This window comes from Heterocephalus glaber, unplaced genomic scaffold (assembly GCF_053883595.1).
Source record: "Heterocephalus glaber isolate CG9 unplaced genomic scaffold, H.glaber_assembly_v1.0 deba00000546, whole genome shotgun sequence".
NCBI classification, from domain to species: Eukaryota; Metazoa; Chordata; class Mammalia; order Rodentia; family Bathyergidae; genus Heterocephalus; species Heterocephalus glaber.
Window position 1 is genome coordinate 1,910,365 of NW_028258147.1, and position 17,363 is coordinate 1,927,727.

At 37.0% G+C, this 17,363-nt stretch overlaps 1 protein-coding gene and 1 long non-coding RNA gene across 3 annotated transcripts; one reads left to right on the forward strand and one right to left on the reverse strand.

Moving 5' to 3' along the window:
- Nucleotides 1–2,948: 2,948 nt before the first annotated feature.
- Cenpq (centromere protein Q) lies at nucleotides 2,949–16,524 on the reverse strand. Of its 2 annotated transcripts, none has more exons than XM_087204524.1 (9): nucleotides 16,369–16,524; nucleotides 14,744–14,885; nucleotides 13,924–13,978; nucleotides 12,824–12,944; nucleotides 12,180–12,248; nucleotides 8,004–8,133; nucleotides 5,269–5,388; nucleotides 4,935–5,006; nucleotides 2,949–4,220 (listed from the first exon to the last, which is right to left on the reverse strand). In XM_087204524.1, exons 2-9 carry the CDS (start codon nucleotides 14,843–14,845, stop codon nucleotides 4,083–4,085), a joined length of 807 nt encoding a protein of 268 aa, XP_087060650.1. In that variant the 5' UTR covers nucleotides 14,846–14,885; nucleotides 16,369–16,524; the 3' UTR covers nucleotides 2,949–4,082. The 2 variants fall into 2 exon arrangements, with proteins under 2 accessions (XP_087060650.1, XP_004856366.1); XM_004856309.4 differs by having other exon boundaries at nucleotides 2,949–4,214; nucleotides 4,929–5,006.
- On the forward strand, nucleotides 10,260–14,721 carry LOC110344260 (uncharacterized). The gene is made up of 3 exons (XR_002386714.2): nucleotides 10,260–10,433; nucleotides 11,060–11,220; nucleotides 14,488–14,721. It is a non-coding gene; the product is annotated as an uncharacterized LOC110344260 (long non-coding RNA).
- Nucleotides 16,525–17,363: the final 839 nt, after the last annotated feature.

Below are 17,363 nucleotides of genomic sequence, written 5' to 3' on the forward strand. Positions count from 1 at the left end.
TAAGCACTTAAGTCCAAATGTAACATATACAAAAGAAGAATAAAACGTCATTTTACCGAGAGGGGCCTCACGGACAGAACGACCTTTTTTATGTCGTCTGCTACAGTCATACTTGAATTCATACACAGACATCCAGAGGTTCTCGAAAATTCCCCCTTGAGCAGAATTGAGACAAACAAGGCAAATAGGGTGCTCCTCCTACAAGAGGTGCCTCGCAGTTGGTCCACTGGCCACGGGCCTCTCAGCCACTTTAAGGACCATCCAGGCTCTAGGGTGAATTTCTAGTTCCAAGAGCATCCAGTTAGCATTTTCTAGACACCTCCACGGAATTGCCCCCAAAGCTAGCAGGGGACATCAGTTCCCGCTGAGCTGACAAAACCAAATCAAACCAAAGTGAATCAAACCAAAGCTAAAGGGGGCGTTAATTCCCCTGAGGGGCGGCCAAGCCCTCCTTCTACCCTCACGGGCAGGTCCAAGCTAACTGAGAGTGTCCCGGGGTCTTACCTCTTCTAGCAGCCAGGCCAAACCAGATAATACGTCCTTGCTCCCTTTGAGTTCAGGAAGTCATAAGTGCGGAGTAGGTGTCGCCCTAGGTCCTCTGGAGACGCTCAGAGAAAGCCAGCTCTGACAGCTCGCTGTCACTTTCAAGGACCCAGCATGACCTCCACTCTGCCTCCAAGGACTTTGATGATCAAGTGATCAGCACAGTGGATTCATCCCGGACGTGCTCCCAAATGTAGCAGCAGAGTGCCAGCCAGAACGTACAGACAGGTAGTCCAGGAGAATGGAAGACACGCCCAGAAGTTTTGGAGTGTAGTTTTATTTATTTATTTTTGGTACCGGGAATCGATCTTGGGACCTTGCACTCGCGAGGCAGGTGCGGGAAACACTGAGCTAAATCTCTGGCCCAGTCCAGTGACCCCCGCTTTGAGGGTTGAGCAGGGCAGGTTATACTCTCGGGAGGGGGTGGGCTTGCAGTAGTTGAGCACTTTGCATTGGTGACATAGAGCGCAAGTCATCTGGGCCCAGCAGGTTGACCGGTTATCAGATATTACAGATAGCAAGCTCAGCGCACAGAGCCACTGAGGGGAGATAGAAGTAATAAAACTGAGAACAAAATTCCTGAGATACTTGAGAGGAAGCTTCCGGACACGTTGAGGGAATGGGGGAAAACTTTTCCACCAGTAAGTTTGGCTTTACTTGGAGAGAAACACGTTCCCCGTTCAATAGCACTTTCGCTACACTGAAATGTCGGGTTCATCCATAATTTCTTTTAGTTTTTGCTATTTACATAGAATTTATTTGGGTATAAAGTAGGAATATTAACTATACCATTGCCCTGATAGTGTAGTTAACCAGTTTTCTCAAGACTATTTATTGAAAGATAAATGTATTTTTCCCATTTCTTTTGAAATACTATCTTTATCATATGCTATACTTTTATACATTATATACTTTATACCAAAACATGTATTTTTTTTGAACTTCAAATTTCTGACATGAGCACTTGGTCACTAATGAAGGGTTGCATAATTGGCTTGATCAGTATGGGAGAATGGTGGGCAAGGACACCACAGCTTAGAGCTGCTGTCTCAATTACTGGGGCCACGTGCAGTTGAATTTTATCTGGATCTGTAATTCTTTAAGTACATATACCAAAAATGAAGCCTTTACAGAAAATATTCTGTATGTTTGGGATTGTTACTGTCAGAAATGGTACAAACCTCAAAATTAATGTACTTACTTTTTAGAGGGGCACAAGGTATGACTAGTTAATGCATGATGAACAGCAACAATGCTTCAATTCTAATTCACTTTGAATCATGTAAAACATTCAGAGGAAAATAGCACATTTTTAAGGTAACTCCTGCCCTCCTCAGCAGAAGCTAGTATGTCATGATTAACGTTAACAGCCAATGACTTAGGGCTCTGTATCAGTCAGTGCTTACTAGAGAAACAGATTTAATGCAAGATACACAAATACATACGGATTTACAAGGTTGGCTTACAATAGCCATCCCGAGTCACTGCAAAAGGGCTATGTGATGGAGATCCGAAGGATCCAGTCAAAGGCCTGCAGCTCACTGTAGTATACAGTATGAGTCTGTATTAGGAGGGTGAAGAAACTGTGCTGGAGACCAGGAGACGGTGGCCTACTGGTTGCTATCACTCACACCCAGAACTATGCTGATCCAATTTAGCTGGGCATTTCTCACACAAGTTGACACAATCATTTAACTATCACAGGCTCTATTAGTCATTCTCAAAGCATGAGATTTTGTTTCTCTGGAAGTTTTAAAAGATATCTGTAGAATTTATTTTTAGTCCCTCTGCTACAGTTCCTTTCTTGAAGTCTCTTTCCCCTTAAAACTCATTAATGGTCTTTCTTACTATTATTTCCTAAGAGGATATTGCTTCTGATGCTTTTACTGAGCTGTTCCCGGGATCCTCATGACATATGGTTTTCCTCATAACAGTGAGCATAAATTCACTTTGCTTAACTATAGGTATGTTCCTACTGGTCTCTGCCTGGAGGACATTAAAAGAATTATGGGAACTTTTTTTTTTTGAGACAGGGTGTCACTATGCAGTTCAGGCCAGCCTTGAACTCACTATGTACCCTAGGCTGGCCTTGAACTTCCAGTGATCCTTTTGCCTCAGCCTCCTTAGAGCTGGGATTACAGGTGTGTGTCACCATGCCTGGCCCAGTAACTTTTTGGTTTTTTTGGTACCGGAGATCGAACTCAGGACCTTGTGCTTTTGAGGTAGGCAGCGGCACCACTGAGCTAAATCTCCAGCCCTCCAGTAACTTGTTTTTTGGGGGGTATTGGGGATGGAACTCAGGACCTTGTGCTTGCGAGGCAGGGCGCAGCACCACTGAGCTAAATCCCCAGCCCCCAGCAACTTCTAAATAAACTGACAAAAACAGTTTAGGTTAGACACAAAAATAAATTGCAACTATTTTATTTTACAAATATCTTATAAATGATTTTTTAAATTACAAATGAGTTTTGATATATTTAAGTAATAATGTGTGTATATATAAAAGCTTATCATCATACATTCTAATTGGCTATGGGCCACTTTGTTGGCTTAGCATATAATCCCCTTCTTTCTGCTGCTGAACTCTGGAGTACAAGAATCTGCCTATCTTGCTGCTGCCTAAGAGACACATTTTGGTAATCCCAAATTTGTTGGCTTTTTTGGTTTTGTTTTGAGACAGGGTCTCGTTTTGTAGTTCAGGCTGGGCTTGAACTCACTAGGTAGCCCAGGCTGTCCTTGAACTTGCAGAGATCCTCCTGCCTCAGCCTCCCAAGTGCTAGGATTACAGGCATACACCAGCATGCCCGGCTGTCTGCTTTCTTTGGTCTCTCAGTACCTTCTACCTTTGGTGGCTGGTTCTCATGCACAGGGTCTTCTCAAAACAGTTTTTTTTTTTTGGTTGGTTTTAAGGGAATAAATGTGCTTAGATTCCTTTTCAGTAATTTTCTTAAAAGTATGCTTTGATGACAGTAGAAAATAAATATTTAAAACAAACGAAATAAAAACTTAATGCCAACTTCAAAGTTGAAGGAACCTGGAAAACTTTAACTATCGAACAAGATTAGGGAGTTAGGTAAGGGTAGGGGCACTTGGGGATTTCTCAAGCTCTGTGAAAGCAGACAGAAAATGCAAGCTCTCAGCTACAGAATGAGGGGCAGCAAACACTCTCGTGTTTATGCTGTAAACACTGCACATGGGCACATCACACACACAATGTCACAGTGTCACGACTCCGCTGTGCCAACACAGGTGAGCTCTCAATAGCTGTCACGAACTATCGGAGCATAGCTATTCCTGTCTTATGTTTTAGGCAAATAACTGCAGTACAGCAATATAAATATTGATTTTCTAGATTTTGTAACTGCTAAAACTTTCAGGACCACATTAGATGCTAATGATAGGCCTATACAGGCCAATTTTAAAGTGCGTATTAGAGGATAATAAATCCTGCAGAAGCTTCAGGCTCTGTAACATCATAGGTTAACAGTTTCACAAATTTATAAACATTAAATTAATAGGAAACAATATTAAAAAATTCTCTAAGAGGCATTTAGTTTCTTATAGGATTCTTCGATGAACACTGACAGGTTCTTCATCTGGGATGAATTATGAAGAACATCCAAGTCTTTTAGAAGAACATCCTGGTTTGGAATTAGCATCAAAACTTCTTTCTGTGGGTAAGACAGTATAATTAATTTTTAATATTTTATTATGAAAACTGTCAAATGTCTGTTATTTAGAGAGAGCTGTATAAGCACCTATCACCCAAGTTCGCTAATTATCAATAAATGGCCATTCATCCTTCAAAGCTATCTTTCCCTCTCTCCACTGGAGGGTTACAGATAGAAAAATTTTAAATTACTTTTTGAGAAAATATGAAGAGATTCTACTGCTATAAACATTTATTCTATAGTATTTATTGTGGTCCTCTGAATAAAGATAAATTACTCACTGTAGCTTACTACAAATATGATAAAGCTACTTTGTAAAGAATTATGTACTACTCTGAAGTATAAACGATTGTCAAAATTTTCTTCCAGAAATGTATCCTACAGTTATGTCTACATAGATATATAAATATACGTACATATGTGTGTATACCCCCCTAGGATTATCTGTAATACAAAATTTATTTATTTCCACTAGTAATTTATAAATTATATTATGGTACATCCATACAAAAGAATGTAATATAACTATTGACAAGTATGAGAGATCTACATGAACTGACAAGGAAAGATATTCAACCTATATAGTCCAATGAGAAAAGGAATTTGTCAAACAGCTTATATTAGGATTAGATTTGTTTAAAGAAATAGGGTATGATTTAACGTATATGCAATGCATAACTAGTGATGTAGACAGTATGATAGATAGGTACTTGCCTGCAGTGTGGGTGCTTTCAGACTGTGCCGAGAAAGCTCTGGGAGAGAAAGTATGTTATGTCTATCCAGCTGAAGCATCTAACAGAAACAAACATAGAGATTATTCAAAAGGTTGATTTTGCTGATCTTATATTTGAAAGTTGTTTTGTTAAAATTTAAGCATTAAAAAGTATATCCAAATTCTGGAGGGAGTGGGGAGGAGGGAAGAGGACATAAAAGAATTAAGATGTGTTATGCACCTACTCATGATGGATGTAATCATTATGTATTACAAACATGTACTAATAAAAATTCTGAAAAATTATATCCACATTTTAGCAATACATTTTTGAGCAATTACCTCTTTTGCCTTTTCCTCCTCTTCCTCTATCTCATGTGTCAGAATTTCAATTTTGTTTTTTAGACTCTGAATATTCCCAGTCACTGACTCTGTGGCCTGTACTATTTTATCTATTTCTTCCTAAATTAGAAAGAAAATATGAAAATTTAAATATATTATGAAATTAAACCCTAATAGATTTATACATAAAACACTTCATGTACTAAAACACCTTTGAAAGAAAATACTATTTGTTTTTTCTTTCAAAAGACAGGCTTCTTAGAAAACTGCTTTGCCAATGTAATGATGGATTATAAGGAAACTTACCACAGAGTAAGGAGAACCTTTCCTTAAAAGCTTACCAAAGCTGCTAGTATCAGATATCCTGGGAGAACGAAGTGCAAGTCTTGCAGAGCGCCAGTACTGATGATAGCAAGTACTGCAGCCACCTTTCAGTAGCATATAACTTCATGTACCAAGGAAACCCTAACTTATCTTCATATCGTTAGGAATATTTGATTGTCTTCTTTAATTTTCCAAAAGAAAGCAGTGTGGGGCATTAGGACTGGAATAGTATAAAAACCAGGAATAGAGGGTTCAGGGTGTAGCTCAATGACACCGTGCATGCCGCTCAAGTGCAAGGTCCTGAGTTTGATCCCTGGTACTGGGGAAAAAAACCCAGGAATGATAGTTTCTCACATTAACTGAATATATAATACATAGCAGAAGATAAAAAGAAAATGAATTAATGAAATGAATATGAAAACAATACGGATGCCTTGGGTGCAGGCCAAGTAGAGAATTAGCTAGCATCCAGGTTTCTAAGAGGTATGAAACATTGCATGGCTTTCAAATATAGTCCCTAGCAATTGTTAATGAAAGCAATGCCTCTGGGGATTAGGGAACAAGTGAAGAAATCATACAGAAAGAACAACTCTTAATCCTGTTCAGCAATAGGCCAATGCTACCTCCACACCACTCTCCAAATACTGGAAGTAGAATTACTGGTGGCAACTACAACAGTCCTCTTCAAGAAATATAATATGGCTTGTACATGACTTTTTTTTTGAGTAAAAGCAGAGGTCAGCAACAGCCTATGAGATGCTTTTATATAATTCGAGAACTAGGAATGGCTTTTACATTTTTAAAGGATGGTTAAAAACCAAACCAAAATAATATACAACAAACATAACATGTGTTCCACAAAGATTAAAATACTTGTCTGGCCTTTTACAGGAATAGTGTGCTAATTGCTTAGTGTCTAAAACCTTGAGTTCCACTCACCAGAATGTACACTCTATAGAGGAACAGACTTTAATTCTTTATTATAGAAAATGCCAGACACATACAATAAGAGAGAATATTGTCATGAATCCTCATGTATCTATCACCCAGTTTCAATTATCAACCAGTGACGGTCTTGTTTCAATTTCTTAATTCCATCCTTACAAATCCTGGCTAGACATCCTATCATTTCATCTATAAATATTTTAGTGTATAGTTCTACAGGTCTTAAAAAACATATATGACAATATCATTATCACACTCAAAAATCTCAATAAATTCTTATCAAATCTATATTATTTACATTTCTGATTTTCTCACAAATTAGAACTACTGTATTTGAATAAGTGTATAGTATTATATATGAATGAATGTAGCTTGTTGTACATGAAAAAATAAGACATCCCCTGAAAATAAGCCCTACTGGGTCTTTAGAGCAAAACTTACTAAGACCCAGTCATATTTTGGGGGAAATATGGTATGTACATTCGTTGCTCCCATCCCTTTGACTTTTATCCCTAATACTGAGGGAAAAAAAACAGATTTGTGAATTTTGAATTATTAGAAATTCTTGGGGATATATTCCTCACATAAACTATATACTACTACTATCCTGCTCCAAATGAATTAACAAAGACCTAGGCACCATGTTCACAAACTACTTTAAAATATCTAAAGAATATATGATCCAGTTTGTTTCAGTTTTATAATTAATTGATAAGAAGCTCCTTGAGGTTTTTTTTTTCAGTTGTTCAGATATCCACTAATTAAAAGCTTAAGGTTAATCAGGGTAGCTAATGCTATACCCTATTAGGATGCAACACAATCATGCTCTGAAGTTAGACTGACCAGATTAGGATCTCAATTTTAAGCAGTTTGTCTAAGGTCAGAAATAGTAACATTTATTTTTTTCATGTATTTTGTACAATAAGGATATTACGGTTAGACTCTTTAACTCATTGTGAGGATTAAAGGATGTAGTGCTTAGAAAACCCTCAATACACATTAGCTGTAATAACAGTAAAAACATTGACAATGATTGTATTTTCTCACTATATACAGGACAGAACTAATGTTTTAAAATTCTACAGCATTTAGTGATATTAAAAATACAGGGGCCGGGGATTTAGCTCAGTGGTTTCACCGTCTGCTGCACAAGCGCAAGGACCAGAGTTTGATCCTCGGTACCAAAAAAAAAAAAAAAAAAAAAATTAAGACAGTTCAGCTAAAATAATCTGATAAAAAAATAAGATTGCTATTTTACCACCAAATATATTAGAAGCACTTCAACTTTAGAGGCGCGAAGTGTAGGCAGTTTTTGCACTGATCAACAATAACAAAATACACTAATAATATAATTAAAAATCTGGTTCAAGATCTAGTATTTATTCTTTGAAGAATATCATAATTTAAGAAACTTTTTAGCCTCCCCACCCCCAACCCTCTATGGATTCCCTGTTCAAATTTCATACCTGCAATAATGCCAGACCTTCTTCATTATCTCTGTCTTGAGCTCTTTCCATTTTCAGTCGACTTGTCACATTAGTTAAATATTTCAGCTTTTGGGGAGGGGCTTTCAGGGTTTCACACAGTTGTAGCAACCTTAGGAACAGAAGACAAGATTATTTTGTTTATTTTTTCATTATCATTAGTATTACTTTTGAAACAGTTCTCTTTTTTCCCCCTCTCCTCATATTCATAAAGGCTACTTTTATTAACAGAGGCTAAGTATGGGGCCCCTCCCTTCTAAAAAGCCCTGATAAATCATTATTTAACTTTTCAATTACCTTAAATAGCAGGACTGAGGCTGTCTGCTAAAAAAATGTTTTCTATATTACAATGTAACAATTTATTGATATACATTTTAAATTAAAATTTCTGTGTATCATCTAAATATGTTCCCAGACTATTATAGCACAGAAGTCTATCACTTATTGTGGGTTGTCAGCTAAGAGAGAGAACACTGGTCTGAGAGTCTTAAACATAACTATAAACCCCAAACCTCAGTATTAAAGAATGCAACCAATAAAAGTGAATTTCTACATTAGTTAATCTAAATGTTTTCAAAGAAAACCAAGCTCCATCAAGTTTAAGGAACTATAACACTAAGATTAAAATGATTTGCTTTAAAGCAGTAGCAACATAAATGGTATTCAATATTCAAATAAAAAATCTTCCTACAAATACAAATTGAATAGATCATTACTAGAAACTGTCCTTTTTCTATCCACATATCTAGCAAGAACAAAATAGCTTTCTCAGATTTGATTCTTAAACTCTATAAGGAAGAAATAAAGGAGGAAAAAGTAAGTTTGGTTGCTTGTATCTGATAGAAGCATTTTTGTATTCTAAAAATTCTACTGTAAGATGAACATCCCTAAGCCAAAAAATTTAAAGTGCTACAAAATCTGAAACTCTTTGGGTGATAACATGACACAAGTGGAAAAACTAGTATCATAAAACTTTGATTTATGTACAAAATTATTAAAATTATATATTAAGTCAGACTATGTATATAAGGTATGTATGTTGCATAAATGAATTTTATGTCTAGATTTGGGTCCCACTTCTAAGATTTCTTATTGTACATGCACATACGTCCCTCCCTCTAATCTCAAATCCCAAGCACTCCTGGTCCTAAGCATTTCAGAATACAGATACTCAGAGTACTTAAGATTTAAAAGAATCAGAACAAGACTGGAACCCAAGATTTATCTGAGATCACATTCAAAATCTTAACTTTTTTGTGAACAAAAAAAGTTAGCAGTATAAACTTTACAAATCATAATTCTCATTAAATTGTGAAGATAAACTTCAGGTTTCCAGAAAAATCGCCATTAGCCTAACATAATAAGGACAACCTGTCTGCATAAATCTTCCTAAATTTTAGTTTTCCAAGTAAAATAATGATTCTAGGGCTAGAGATGTAGCTCAGCAGTAGAGTCCTTACCTGACATATGAAAGTCCCTGAGTTCAATGCAAGGCCCTGAAAAATTTTAAATCCTGAAATGCTACTTTTGTTTTCATTAACTCAGTTATGTGGAAGAGCCATTTACTGTTCCAAATGTTCTAAATAATAATTAGATTTCCAAGAGTCTCACAAAGTCTAATAAAGATGTGCCTTGAGTATATGCTACTACATCACCAATGCGTAATCACCATTTGTTTCTAAAACTGTAGTGGCTACGAGTTTTGTTTGCTTAGTAACCTTGTCCATCTGGTGAAGGGGATAGGCATTTTATTAATCATGTTCATGGGAGGAAGCTTTTGCCATAAAAATCAGTGCAAGGATGGGCACATTACCTAGGCTGGGCCAATCAGAGATCTCTCCCATAATTTTCTAACTGAAGCTAACGGGATAAGAGTTTTCTTTATTCTTTACAAGATTAAAAAGATATGTATTAATAGGAGCTGCCTGTGTTTACAGTTATTATCTAGTGTGAATGGACAACAAAAAACTCTAAAAGAATGGTGCCAGTATGCAGAGAGAAGCACAGCTAAGATTAATGTATGATATAGTAAGTTAGGTTAAACAAAATGAAATATTTATTGTAGGGGTTTTTATATGCCAAACACCCAAATATAATTCACTATAGATTACTTTGTTTCACAGAACAGGTGTTTCAAATACATTTTGCGAAAAGCCTCTCCAGGAAAATTTATTTAAAGTTCCAATTATGACCTAACAGAGCCTAATGCATTCTACTGCATCAGTAGAAGTAAGAGCATCTTTGCTATGGTTATTTCTGTGATTAAAGTGTGTTGTGAAAGTAAAAACAAGGAGAAAAACCGGCATTTGAATCTGTATCGCCACAGTTGCTACATGATGAAGAAAATACACATCTGTTGAATATAATTTAATATTTTCTGATGACCGAGGGTGATCACTATGACAGCAACTAGTATGTACTATAATACTCTCATTCATACACTATACATGATTATTTGGTCTGTATTAAAAAGAGCCTGAGCTGGGAGTAGTGGCACATACCTGTAACCCCAAAACTGGGAAGCTGAGGCAAGAGCTCAGCCTACTCACTTTAGTGGCATTAGAATGACTTGGTCTCAAAATAAAAAATAATAAAAGAGCTAGGGATGTAGCTCAGTATGAAGACTCTGAGGTAATTTATTTAAAAATAAATAAATAAAACTGAATAGCTAGTTTTATTTGCATTAACTTATTATCTCTATTAAGGTATCTATCTATTTTAAGGTATTCTCCTTGTATTTTTAATATTAGGCTATTATACCTTTGAGAATTTTGCAAGCCTGCTTCTAGCAGTCCTTCTTTAGTCTGTCCAACCTCTCTCAACAAACTCCTATCCTGATTACTATTATGATTTTGATTTTAAATGTCCCCCAAAGGCTATGTACTAAAGATTTGGTCCTCAGCTAAGGGCCCTGTAGGAAGGTGGCAGAAACACTGGAAAGTAGGAAAAAGCAGGTCCAGAAGACAGCACAGAAGTACGCTGCTTGCATAAGGCCACGTAGAAAACTGTTACCCCAAGATTTGTTTCACTATATTCAGCATCCAGGCACTCAGAGGCACAGCTGCTACAGGTCCAAGGGAGCCTGGCTATTGCTGGAGCTATTGCTGGATCTTGATGTTGTTCATCTAATGCTGGTTTCGCAGGCATGCAGAATGCAAGAGTTATGGGGTCACAGAGCCTTCCACCTGGCTACCATGAGGTAAGCAGCTTTACACTATCACGTGTTTCTGCCATGATGGACTGCCTTACTCTAGGTCTAGAAGTCACGAGGCCAAGTGATCATGGACTAAAACCACTGAAACTTCCTTTAGGTTGATTTTCTCGGGTATTTTGTCCCAATGATGGAGATCCAGCACACCCGCCTATCACATCCCTCCCTACTGTGCTACTAAGGTTAAGAATAATACTTAAAGAAAAAGTAAACAGAATTTGTGCTCAAATGACTTCCCAAAAATAGAGTACTGGGTCATAAACAATTCTAGGGAAACCCAAAACTGGGATGTGAAACATTCTTTTGTGAAAGAAAAACATTATGTAAATACTAGAGAAACTGAGCACTAAAAATCACGGACACTGGTGTGGCTCTAAAGGACACTTGAAACATCCATTAGTGACTTGCTGCAAGACGAAGAGCAGTAGTACACTGGAAAATTACACTGTTGCTTATGCAAATAATGTACTACAAATATGAACTAAAGGAAAAGCACAATAGGATAAATATCACATTGGTTATGGGTAGTGAACTGCTAACTTCAACTTGTTAAAAACAAAGGTTAAGGGAAATAAAGTTGAAAAAAAAATTTTTTTTTTCTGGTACCAGATATTGAACTCAGGACCTTGCCCTTGCGAGGCAGGTGTGGTGTCACTGCACTAACTCTCTGGCCCTTGAAAATATTTTTAAAACATCAACACTGAATAGTGAAATGTAACAATAAAAGTTGTGAATTTTCAGGTTCTTTTGTACAACCTCTCTGACATTCGGGCTGTTTCAGTAATCTATATATAGCAGCAGTTTAGAGAGGAAAGAACACATATTCTCAAATTGTTTACTCAGAAACAACATTTATCTTCCACAAATATCTATTTTGGCCAAAAAAAAAGAATCAGATTTTTAAAAGAATTATGTTTTAGTCATTTTCAATTAGTTAACTATCTTACCTTTTCTTCAGGCAGTTGAGATGATACTGAATTTGCTCTTTTTCTTTAATTTTATTACTCAAAATTGCTCTAAAAAAGAAATTGGGTAAGTATTCACTTGAAACATGAGTAATATAATTTGTGTACTTTTTCTCTCTGAATTCTCTCAAGTGTTCTTGCCAGGCAGGCAAAATTAACTACGTTCCCTTTTATATGAAATATATTTTAAATAGAAGTACAGTGAAAACTTTTTAAGACCACATTGTATAGTAATATGTTATATACCTGGCTTTGCTAATGGAGTTCAGGTCTAAAATAGCAGAATGCTATCTTCTTTTCTTTGTATCTTCTAGCATGGTAGTTTCCACATTAAGAGTCACCCTGAACTCAACTTCTTCCAAAAAATCCTTATTGACAAAACAAATTAAAATTTTTATAGCTGGCCGATCTGGCCACAAAGATTTTTATTTCACTGATTGAATCCCAAGTTTCTAACATTAAAGAAATTTGTGTTAAAGACTAATGCTATCACAAAACATTAAATATATATTCTTTTGAAACAAAAAATTCTATTATCTTAAAACATATAGTAATATTTATAAAAATGCCTGTAGGAAACACCTAAGTAGGAAGCAAAGGAGGAAAAAGGAAAATTTTATACTCACATTATTACTACTTCCATCATAGTTTGCAAATGCTCCCTCACATTCTTTGAAAGAGGTTGCCAGGTTTTTCTCTTGTTGGATGCTATCTTTATCTGCTTTAGATTAATATGATCTGTTTGTCCTGTTATTGGTGATAGAAGATACTGTAATTAGTTCAGAAATTTTCATGTTTTTACTTCAAAAGTGGTTTATCTAAAAGTTAATGGAATCATACAAACAAAATATTATAAAGGTGCATAAATGTTTAAACCCATGTTATTGCAGCTCTAACATGCTACATGTTGACTATGAATTTGCTGCCATTATGTTTAACAATATTGATACTCCAATACAAGCCCCAAACAATATTAGATAAAGAACCAACCTGTAATTATTCAAAGTTTTGCTCTCAGAAATGACTTGAACTCAAGAACTTTATTAAGAAAACTACAAAACTGTTTCTACCAAACATTGGATGGCAACTGGAAAAAAAGCAGACTAAATGAAATGACAAATAGATATTCAATGTCAGCTATGTTGGGTGCTGTTCTACTTATAAACAAAGGAGATATATTATTGACTTGCTTAAAGATTAGTTTTGGAGAGAAGGGATGTTAAACAAATTACAGGTCTGCGGAGCATTACAAAATATAGTACTGTGCCATATGAAGTATAAAACCAAAACTAGTCTTGGGTGAGGAGAGGTAGAGAATCCTCCCATGAGGAAGTGATGTTTAAGAAAACATGACTACTCCAAAGTAATTTACTTCAAAGAGTTTTAGGTAGTGCTTCCAAATTAATTTATACAGCAGTGGCAGAACAGAAAGCACATTATCTTGAAGGAAAATAAGGTCTGTCTTTACATAATAATTCATATTGTGAGGTATTTTGATTTTTTCTAGTTCCTATCAAGTTAGTAGCATAGAAACTTCATTGTATTTTGCTAAAACTGTTAAGTAAAATTTCAGTTGACCAAAAATAATAACCTTATCCTATGAAAATGTGAATGTGGCTATTTATTACTATTTTGGGCAGAATGCATAAAAAAGATGTTGAAAAAATTTTCATGAATATATCTTGAGAAAAAATACGCATTAAACAAGATATAGAAAAGAAAATACCCGCAGAAGACATGTGCTTTGGATGATTTTTACTTCTTTTTATCATGCTTCTAACCTAGAAGGAAAACACATACACACAAAGAGAATTAAACAATCACGTAAAAATGTATCACTTTTGCAACAGCTTTGTCACCGTATTTCAAATAGTATCTTCTGATAGAAAAAAAAGGTATATTGGCACTTTTACAGAAGAATGGTGTATATCTATCACAGGCAGAAAGTACACTGAAGTAATTCTTAGTGAAAACAGCATTTTATGTAATGTCAAAGAATCCTTTAAATAAATCAATATTCACTTTGTCCGTGAAACAATGTTACATATTTTACATGCAAAATAAATACAGGCATTGGCTAATGAACAGGGTGAAACCTAGAAAAAAGTTGGGATTAATTCATGTACTCTTTTATGAGGCAAGGGCAAAATTAAGGTAAGAAGAATTCTTCTCAAACTAATTTTTTCTCTACGTTAGTAGAAATCTCTACCAACTGACAGACTCTGTCCCTTTTAACAGAAAAATGTGATATAAATTTGTACACTTAATTCTTTACTCTTCCATTTCACAGCTTAGCCTACCCATGACCTCTCTTCCACCATGACCTCCTCTAGCCCATGACCTCCTCTTCCCCAAAGAATTTTATGGTCGAGTCTTCATTTTAGAAATGGAAGTAAACAACAGTTTTTATCTGTGAATTTTACAAATCATGTTACAAAAACTCTCAGACTGATATGTATTTTGTAGTAAAACTGACTCTCAGTCTTCATATATTTCTATGTAATAAACATAATATTTCTAAGAATTCTGAATGTTATTTTCATTACCTCTTTCTCTGACAACTCCACTTCTTCATCATCAAGTTTTCTTCTTGAATTTTTTTTTAATTGTTCAGACTTTTTCTTGGAAGCATTTCCTTTACCAGACATCTTGATCTAAACAGTCCAATTATGATGCTTTAAAAAAACTCTAAAGATGAAAACACAGAAAAATGATAAAGCTTTTTATAGTGTTTTTGTTAAACAGACTACCTATAGTTGCTCCAAATTCCCTTTTTTTAAAAATCGTAATGAATAGATTTGGGGGATAATATAATACCTTTTAAAAACATTTTAACTTTTTTTTTGAGACAGGGTCTCGCTATGTAGACCAGGCTTGCCTTGAATTCACCATGTAGCCCAGGCTGGCCTCAAACTCATGGCGATCCTCCTCCCTCAGCCTCCCAAGTGCTGGGAATTATAGGTGTGCGCTAGTCCACCTGGTTCAGATTTACACCATTTTTAATCTACATATTAGCCTTCACTTGCCCCTTCACTTAGGTGCTCTTATTTAGTAAACAACATCAATTGCTGTATATGTGACCTTGCAAGAAAGGTCTATAAATGAAGCACTCATATGGATGGGTTTTGAAGTAGGGGAAGACAAGAAGAGGGAATTGGGTATGTTAGTAATGTAACAAAGGATAGACTGGGTGTAGAGTAAGGAACTGCATTGTTCAGAATCTGATGTTTTGGTTTCTACTACTTTTTGTAACTGACCTAACAGTCTCACCACCACATCTGGCTCTAATAAATTACAAAAAGTATCAGTTATGACTGATAAGCCAGTATTCCTATTACTGTTAGAACACCTGTATATTAAAACAATAGAAATTTTACTCTGATCTTGATCCCCTGGAAACCAGAGCCTAGTAATAGTGGGCCGGCAAATATGAAAAGTTATTATGTACAATGTGATAAATGCTGTTTTAAAAAGACCCAAATGAGTGAATGACTATCTTAAACTGCCTGGTGTATGCGTGGGAGTACACACTATTCAGAGAAAACCTTATTTGAACTGTCTTTTAAATTATTTAGCTAAAGGAGAAATAAAGTATTTAAGAAAAATTAGCAAAAGCCAGATGACAAGACAGCTCGAACGAAATATTTTGGCGACTTCGGGGCGAGGAACCAGGCAGAGAGACTTTTCATGTGTGTAGGGCGAGTGGAAAGAAGGCTCCAACAGTAGTTCGCGAGCGACTATATACTGTGCAAACGAGGGAGGCACCCCGTGTTATCCTGTTCTCCTTGACAGCTTGCTGGAAGGCGTGGAAATCAAGTATCTCAATCTAGACTCCCAAGTGGGCTCAGGAGGTGAACAGGAACCGGATCACACAGACGACCTGTAAGGCTGCACTTCGCCCCACACTGGCTGAGGGAGTGCCTCGCCAGTGAGATTGAGGAGGATGGGGAAGGAGGGAGGAAGTAGGATCATACACGGTTTCCCTCCCTCTTGCAAAATCAAATGCTTCAAACCGCGGCCCTGAGTGGCAGAAGTGTTTGGACATCAGACCTTAGTCCCAGAAAATCACCTAACTCTCCTCAATTACAGACCACGGAGCTTGCCCAAAACGTGCCGGCCACAAAACTCAACTCTTAACCCGCCCAGCATGTCAAGCGCTTTCAAGACTCACCGACAGTTTCTTCTTGAATGTGTCTGAAAACCGCACTAAGAGGAATTCGCGCCCAAACAACCAAAACGCCACAGGGACCGGAAGTAGGCGGGAAGAAAGCGGAAACCCTTGTAGCGAGAGGCGGACCTCGAGCCAGATCTCTTCCGGTATCAGAAACGCCCACAAGAGAGAGGGATTTGATTGGCTGGAGGGAGGGTAGTGTCAACCTATCCCCTGGTTCGTCAGGCAGATTTTAGCGCCGGCAGAGTTGCGGGTTTCCAGCTGTGTGGTGCCCGGGTCTAGTGGGGCAGGAAGTAGGGTATTCCAGCGGCCTTTTTCCACAGCCAAATCTGACATCGTCTGATGAGTAGGACTCTGCACTTAGAAGCACACCAGGCTTTCCGATTTCTCTCTCTTTTTTTTCCAGTTCATCTCTTTGCTCTGTGTCCTTTCTCTACCCCTGTTTTTTCCTTTGCATTCCACTTGCTGCAACAGGATCCTAATTACCTTTGACTTCTAGATGCACACTTCCACCGACTTTTCATTTTCGGCTAAGTCCTTGGGAATTCGAAGATATAGCTGCAAAGCAGGTGCTTTTAACATCGCAGAGGCCATGTCATTATCTTCTCTGGCCACCCAAGCCCTTAGTAGATGGAGGTCACTCCAGGACTGCCTCCTTTCCAGCCCGCAGCTCTTGTTATTAGGGTTTTTGCAAGGGACAAAATGTAGGTGGGGTTAAAAGTGAGAGAATAGGAAAGACAGGTCTAAATTGACGTCAAGTGTAAATTACTTACTTGTCTTAGCTACTTTCTCGTGGCTGGGACAAAATACCCCACACCCACAAGTTAGAGGAAAGATTTATTTAGCTCACGGTTTGTAGCAGTTTCAGTCCGTAGTCAGCTGGTTCTGAGGTGGGGCAGCAAGGCCGAGGAGTAACAGTTTATGCCGTGGCAGGTAGGAAAATTTCTTTTCCTCTTTATTCCACCCAGGGTACAGTTCAATGTCTGTCTGCCCCA